Source organism: Limanda limanda, chromosome 6 (genome assembly GCF_963576545.1).
Source record: "Limanda limanda chromosome 6, fLimLim1.1, whole genome shotgun sequence".
Classification (NCBI taxonomy): domain Eukaryota; kingdom Metazoa; phylum Chordata; class Actinopteri; order Pleuronectiformes; family Pleuronectidae; genus Limanda; species Limanda limanda.
This window is the reverse complement of record NC_083641.1, coordinates 29,270,523-29,278,022: the sequence shown is the minus strand read 5'-3', so window position 1 is coordinate 29,278,022 and position 7,500 is coordinate 29,270,523. Positions and strand designations below refer to the sequence as shown.

General features: G+C 46.9%; 1 protein-coding gene across 1 annotated transcript in view; it reads right to left on the bottom strand.

Moving 5' to 3' along the window:
- The window catches only part of LOC133003043 (leucine-rich repeat and fibronectin type III domain-containing protein 1-like protein), a gene marked incomplete at its 5' end in the record, with an annotated part of 33,200 nt that overhangs the window by 12,080 nt on the left and 13,620 nt on the right, over positions 1-7,500 (bottom strand). Inside the window, 4 exons of the mRNA XM_061072631.1 lie at positions 293-533; positions 2,110-2,276; positions 3,679-3,879; positions 6,817-7,093. Of these exons, the coding sequence (XP_060928614.1) occupies positions 293-533; positions 2,110-2,276; positions 3,679-3,879; positions 6,817-7,093 (886 nt within the window). The remainder of the gene's footprint in view (positions 1-292; positions 534-2,109; positions 2,277-3,678; positions 3,880-6,816; positions 7,094-7,500) is intronic.

Below are 7,500 nucleotides of genomic sequence, written 5' to 3'. Positions count from 1 at the left end.
AACTGGCTCAGGCAAACAGCCTTGTTCTCCCATATAACATCTGTGCATTTCACTGGATCTTCACTCTGAGATCCTTGTGACTCTCTGTGTTGATCCTTTCTGCAGAAATATTAAATACACGTAGATAACTTTGTTGTTTCCAGCCTCTTGTTTCTCCAGATTTCAGTCACAAGCCTTAAGGACTTTTATCCTTTTCAACTAAACAGTGGAGCCTGTAAAAGCCTTGAATCACCCACTGATGAGTCAGTTCAGTGGTTTTGAACTAAAGTTGGTAAAGTTTAATATCACAAACCTCCTTGATGGTCCAGAAGTATTTCCCGGCCAGGTCCCTGGGGGACGCGCATGTCTCCAGGTCGTCCTCGCGGGTCAGCCGGCGCAGCCACACCAGCTCACAGTTACAGTGCAGAGGGTTTCCTCCGAAGCTCAGCACCAGCGCGGTGAGAGGAGAACCCTTCAGCTTGGCGTACACCGGGATCCGCAGGAACAGCGGGTCGGGAGGAATCTTCTTCAGCTTGTTGGACGTCATGTCCAGTCTGGGGACGGAGACGGACGAGTTAGAGGAGGGACAGAGGAGGGACAAGACCAGTCGGCTGAACTGTAATCATATAAATCTGAACGCTAGGCAGTGCGGGTAAATGGAAGATATCACATTCGCTTATTAAAAAGCCACAAGCTACACAAGTACATTAGATAAATGAGAATTTAAACATGTTCTGATCATTAAAGATGTGAGATTATGTTGTGATTTAGAAGAATTGTTTCTGAAACCAAACTAGTTTTCTCAGTCACTTGTTTCAGCCTCTGACAAACAAGGTCTCTCCCTCGGATTTAAAACTTAAAGTGCAACATTATTCTTCATTAAAAGGTAAAAGGAATATCAGCTGAACACAATGAATAATGACAAGAGTGTAAAGTAAGTTTTTTACTGATATTATTCTGTCAAATGCAAAAAGCAGCAGCTGGACGAATGATCACGATTCCCATTCTGACCAGTTTGTAAAAAGTTGGAACTAGTTTCCCCCAAAATGTCTCAATCACAGAATCCCCTTAATGCATAAAAACTTAAATTCCAACTCATCATTTCCAGGAATGAAATGATAATGTTCTCCCCACTTTCCTCTGGTGGTGATGCAGTAACTCCAGGTTTTCACCGACGTCAGCAGCAAACACAGAAAAGCTCATTTTCCCCCGGAGCCTCTCATTCAACAACGATGACTTAACAGGAAGTTAATAGCTGTGTGTAAATTGAAATGACAGTTGATGGGGTTGATGGTTTGTGCCTGTTCAGGAAGTTGAGCCACAGACGGCCAGGTTCTCACCACCAGGGCAGCGAGAGACCTTCTGCTCAGATTCTAAAACAGAAACTAGTGGAAAACGCTGCTGAACTCGTTGTTGTTTGAAATCTCCAGAGTTGTGTTTAAGTTTTATTATTCGTACAACCAGGATCTCTGTGTAGATCTCTACCAAGACACACTGGAGGTATCAACGGCGAAAAAAACAAATACACAATTGAACTGAACAACAGCTGTTAGCAAAGACAACAAGGTCCGAGATTATTTCTAATACGCAAGTAAAACTCGTCTGGACAAAGTCGGTGTGGACGCAGCCTCGGTGTCCCTGTGTCCCTGTGACCCTGTGTCTCTGTGTCTCTGTGTCCCTGTGTCTCTGGTGTCCCTGTGTCCCTGGTGTCCCTGTGTCCCTGGTGTCCCTGTGTCCCTGTGTCCCTGTATCCCTGTGTCTCTGTGTCCCTGTGTCTCTGGTGTCTCTGTGTCCCTGGTGTCCCTGTGTCCATGTGTCCCTGTGTCCCTGGTGTCCCTGTATCCCTGTGTCCCTGTATCCCTGTGTCTCTGTGTCCCTGTGTCTCTGGTGTCCCTGTGTCCCTGGTGTCCCTGGTGTCCCTGTGTCTCTGTGTCCCTGTTGTCCCTGGTGTCCCTGTGTCCCTGGTGTCCCTGTGTCTCTGTGTCCCTGTGTCTCTGTGTCTCTGTGTCTCTGTGTCCCTGGTGTCCCTGGTGTCCCTGTGTCCTGGTGTCCCTGTGTCCCTGTGTCCCTGTGTCCCTGGTGTCCCTGTGTCCCTGTGTCCCTGTGTCCCTGTGTCCCTGGTGTCCTCACCTGGCCAGCTGGTGCAGGTTGGAGAAGATCCCCTCGGGGACGCTCTGGATCAGGTTGTGGTCCAGACTCAACGTGTTGACGCTGACCAACATGGCCACGGTGTCCCAGGGGATGTCCACCAGGTTGTTGTAGCTCAGGTCCAGGTCCTCCAGCGTCTCCAGGAAGTCCTGTGAGGACACAAAGTCTGGATGTTGTAATCCATCTCATGATTCACACCACGGCTCAGCTCTCATTACACTGATCTGTGCTCGATTGCTTTCTGAACAAAGGGAATCTCATTTCCTTCTGACAAAAGAAACTTTAAGATCCGTGAAGACGAGTTGAGCAGAACATCGCTCGTAAAAGGACAAACTTTCACGACGTCCTCTGGGGGGGGGAATGTGGATCCACTGTTAACTGAGGGAACTAAGTTGTTAATAAAGTTGTGACTGGATGAACTGAGATGAGACGACAGAAAGAAAAGATCGAGATTCTGTTTTAAAACTCGAGGTTCTGTACAATCCTGAATATTGAGAAATTAATCTTTCTTCCAGTTCGAAGGTTCTCGCTCCACATTCAAAAAAAGTTGTCGCTTTTAATTAATTCGACCTAAAGAGTTTGAAATATAAGGCCCAGGTTCCTTTATCCTAGTTTCAAAAGTAAAAATACTAAGTAGAGTTAGTTTGCGCATCTTTTAAAAATATATTTACATTCAGATAGTTATACATGGGTTTTATATTAATATTTATATTGTAAAAACAACTCATATATGATCGAAGCATGTGTGTGAATGTGGTTCAGTCTGAACTTTGCTTCTAAAGAAGAGAAAGAGCAGCAACAGAAACAGTTTGAAGTTTCTCTTGTTCTTTGTTCATTGGATTTTATATTAGAATTTAATGCGGATAAATGGGGGCGGAGCCTGATTGGCTGAATTAGCCTGATTACCCTCAGGCCCTCATCAGTTGTACATTATTATTCAAATTGAAAACTAATCGTTGCGGTGCCACAAATGGAGTTTTGGTTTGTCGATGCGCAGCGTGAATTTTGTTTAATTAAGTTTTTGCAAAGACTGAAACTGAAAATGGACCAAAACCATTATTTCAAATCAGAAGTGGAAAGAAATGTCTTTAAAAAACTGGTTTTATGAGTTTGACTGCGTGTGGATGAATCTGCTGCTCACACACAGATCCACATTCATCAGCACGCCGTCTACAAACCAATCAGAGTCAAGTATAGGTAGACTCCGCCCACGTAGGTGATGACAACAGGACGTACGTATGTTGGACAGAATGTGAAACCAGAACTAACAGATCAGATGAAACTATGAACAAACACCTGAAGCTTCAGACTCTCAGAGAACGAGTAGTAGTAGTACGAGGAGTAAAAGTCATAATAAGTAATAAGTAATAAGTAATAAGTAATAAGTAATAAGTAATAAGTAATAAGTAATAAGTACTAAGTAATAAGTAATAAGTACTAAGTAATAAGTAAAAAGTAATAAGTACTAAGTAATAAGTACTAAGTAATGAGTAGTAGTATCAGTGGTACAGTAGCAGTGCCAGATGTTGGAGTTGTGTTGGTGTCCCGTACCTGAAAGGCTCCGTCTGTGATGCTGTGCAGCTGGTTGTTGGCCAGGATGAGGTGCCGCAGGTTCACCAGGCCCTGGAAGTGGGCGTCGTCCAGGGACGTGAGGCGGTTGGCGTCCAGCTGGAGGGCGTGGAGGTCCTGGAGGTCGGCGAAGGCGTAGGGCCGGATCTGACTGATGGTGTTTCTGCTCAGGGTCAGATGGATCTGCAGGAGATCAAAGGACGTCTTCAAACACAACTTCTCCACTCGGTGTCTGTGAGAGTCAAAACTTTATTCCTCTTTCTATTCTTCGTTAAGATTAATGAAGTTTCATGAGTTTATAGCAGCAATCATTTAGTGAGGCTTTGTCAGATATACCATGTTTCAGAGTGGCGCCCTGGGAGGTCAAAGGTCGCTCCCCTGGAGACGCTGACTCAGTGAGCTCCAGCGTGAAGTGACACTCGGGGCTGAGGTCAGCAGTCGGGTCACAACCACGACCTTCTACACCCAGCTTCATGAATAATGATTCTACAGCAGCTGAGCAAGAAATCTCACACAGAACTTATTAAAGTAGAACTTCGCTCCAGCGGTCAGAACCGTCTCAGTCTAGATCTGTTTCCATCATATGAGGTCACTGTGACCTTTGGCCTCTGGAATCTAATCAAATTTGAAGAAATGTTCTAACGACCGACTCGAGGCATCGTGTTGAAGACGCCACAACCTTGACCTTTGACCTTTTAACGCCCAAATCTATTCCATCTTTCAGTCCTAGTGAACATTTGTATCAATCAAGAGGAATCTCTGGAGGTTTTCTTCAGGTCACATGTTCACGAGGCAAAACATGACCTTGACCTTGACCTTCGACCACTAATGAATAATCAGTAATAATTCATATGAACAGACGGACAACCTGGAACAATAAAACCTCCGGCCACTAGGTGTCGCCGGCACAAAGACACAACAACTTCGTGTGGACTTTAAAGTGATCATTAGAGAACCCACAGCTGGGGTCAGGCTGCTGATTACTGCCTCTGTACATGTGATACTAAACGTGTGAATAGATTCTATCAACACCCAGCGACGGGTCAATCAACACCCACACAACCTGCTTCCTGTGGTTCTCCACCAAATGATTCAAAGCTCGTTTCCCACGCCGCCTCGTGTGTGAGCAAACATCGTCTCTGCTGCTGTAACTGCAGAAGAAGAAGCTTCAGGCGTCTCCAGCTGGGACGACTCTCTATTCAGGATTTAAATATCCCAGCGTCTCTCTGTGCCCAGGCAGCGAGGCCGGTCACCTCCGGTACGAGGTGTGGTGGAAGTAACTGGTGAATTCAGCACGATATCACCACGTTCTCCTCAGTCAACGTGTTGGAAGGAGCAGATGTTTCCTGAATTCAGTGTGAAATAAACATGGAAACTCTCCTCGCTGGTTTCACACGTCTCTCTTCAGATCCTGAACCGTTTCACTTTCATCTGTCGGCTTCATCCACAGGAGTCGATCTGAAGTGAGATCATTTCCTCTCTGTTGACCCTCGATCTGGGTCCTTAGAGTTCAAAGTGACGTCCTACATTTCCCACAATGCCACAGTCCAGTTTGATGAGTGTGTTTACCCGGTTCTTAAAAAGTTCAGCCCGTCCAGGAACCACCGAGCGGAACAGGCCGGACTGTGATTGGCTCGTGTGCTGGGATGGAAACACCAGAATCACCAGAATCACCAGAATCACCAGAATCACCAGAATCACCAGAATCACCAGAAGCAGAACCGAGTGTGACTGAGTTCACGGACATGACACCGACCACAGACTGTAAATCAAGATGGACGACATGACAGCTGCAGGAAGGGAAGCCAGAGCTTTTCAAATATTGTTTAAAATGTGTTGATATTTGACTTGAAGGCAACAAACCACCAGGAGGAGCGTTCTTCATTCCACTGTAGCTGGTTCAATATGAGCAGATCAAAGGCTTTTTATTCTCTCCCATGTGTTTGGCTCCGGCTCCATCGGCAGCTGAGTGGCGTGCAGGTCGAGGGACGACAGGAAGTGCTTCTGCATCAGGAGCATCTGTGAGCTTCACTGTGCATGGGTGGAGTTCTCCAGATGGGCGCTGCAGTGGGCGGAGCCGAGCTGTGACCACGGACTCGCTGGAATGTGGATCAACCTCAATGTCTCTTCATCATCTGAAGATTGTAAAAGTTTAGATATGTTGTTGGACTGTGGCTGGAGGTGACCTTTTGTCTCCTGCGTGAAACCAAACCAGATCCCAGAACCTCCTCCGCCCTGACCTCACTGTCCAACATCACCACGAAGGACACACAACACTGGGCACTGACGCTCAACACGTGTGTGACACCACACTAAAACACAATCACACAAGGCGGCTCAGAGAAGAAGCTGCTGAGCTGCTGCTGGCAGGTGGTTCCTCAGCCTGAGACCTGCTGGACCAGAAGGAGCAGCAGAGACATGAGCTCCACACGCTGTGAGGAGCAGCACAGAGACAAGACACAGATCAAAGCTCTTTCACTTTAAAATGAACCGTGTGTTTTAGCTCCGACTGATCAGTGCATCCACTGGTTGCAGACTGGGAACACTGGACCTTTGTTGGTCTGTGACTCAGCAGCATCACACTCAGTGGGAGGAGGAGGTTTCATCAGAGGCCAGATCCAGGATATCTCTCTCCCTCTCTCTCTTTAACATCGTGAGATTGAACGTTTTCATCATTTTTTCAAACTCAATTCCCTGAGATAAATTTATGGATTTCAATCTAATATATTTGATATCTATTTGATGCAGTTTGGAACAGCTTGATTGAATATAAGGCAGCTGTTGGTCAGGATCAAATCTCCCGTACGTATATCAGCTCCTCTTCACCAGATGCCTGTTTGCTTTAGAGTCGATTCTCGTTCCAGACGTTTTAACACGGAGCTTCTCGGCTGATCTTCTGAATCCGACCTCAGCAGCTCAGCTCTTCCTCTGTGAAGAGAAGTCGAGAGACGACAGCGCCTCCTTCTCCTGGAGGAGTTCGCCTGAGGAACTGGAAACTTCACCTCCTGATTGTTTTTAGCTGTGAATTATGTTTCATTTATCCTTTTGTTTTTGCCCTTATTGTGAAATGATGTCGTGTGTGAACATGAATGTGAAGGTGTTGAGGAAGCGAGCTCTGACCAGGCTGGTCATGTTGGCGAAGTCGCGGCGCCTCAGCGTGGTGATGAAGTTGTCCATCAGCCGCAGCTCGGCCGTCTGGCGGTCGATGTTGGGCGGGACGAAGAGGAGGCCGGTCTCGGCGCACAGCACGGTGTAGGACGGCAGCAGGTTCTGGCAGGTGCAGCGCTTCGGACACAGCATGGAGGAGGTGCAGGAGGCCAGGGAGGACAGGAGGAGGAGCAGGAGGAGGAGGAGAGGGGACACCACCGAGGAGAGGACGTCCATGGCTGCTCTCCAGCTGCAACAGATACAAGAGAAACTCAAGTTAGTCCTTTGGTGCAGCTTGTTAGAGGAGTTCCAGCCCCCCCCACTGAGATTCACATTGAAAACCTTTGTGCTTCATCTGAATCACTGCTCCTGGATTTGATTGACAGATTCAAACCCCCCACACACCCACAGCAGAGCAACTACTGCATATAAACAAACCTTATTCCTCAGATGCTTCCACAAACCTCCCAGATTCGTGGGAACAAATGCTTGAATAGAGAGGAGACGGATGAGGAGAGGAAAGTGGAGGAGAGATGTTGGGAGAGGGAGAGAGGGATGAAAGGGAGGAGGTAAAGAACTGAGAGCAGCCTGTTTATTCTGCTGAGTCATTTGAACCGAGGAAGTGAAAGTGAACAGAAGTTAAATCATCGATGAGCT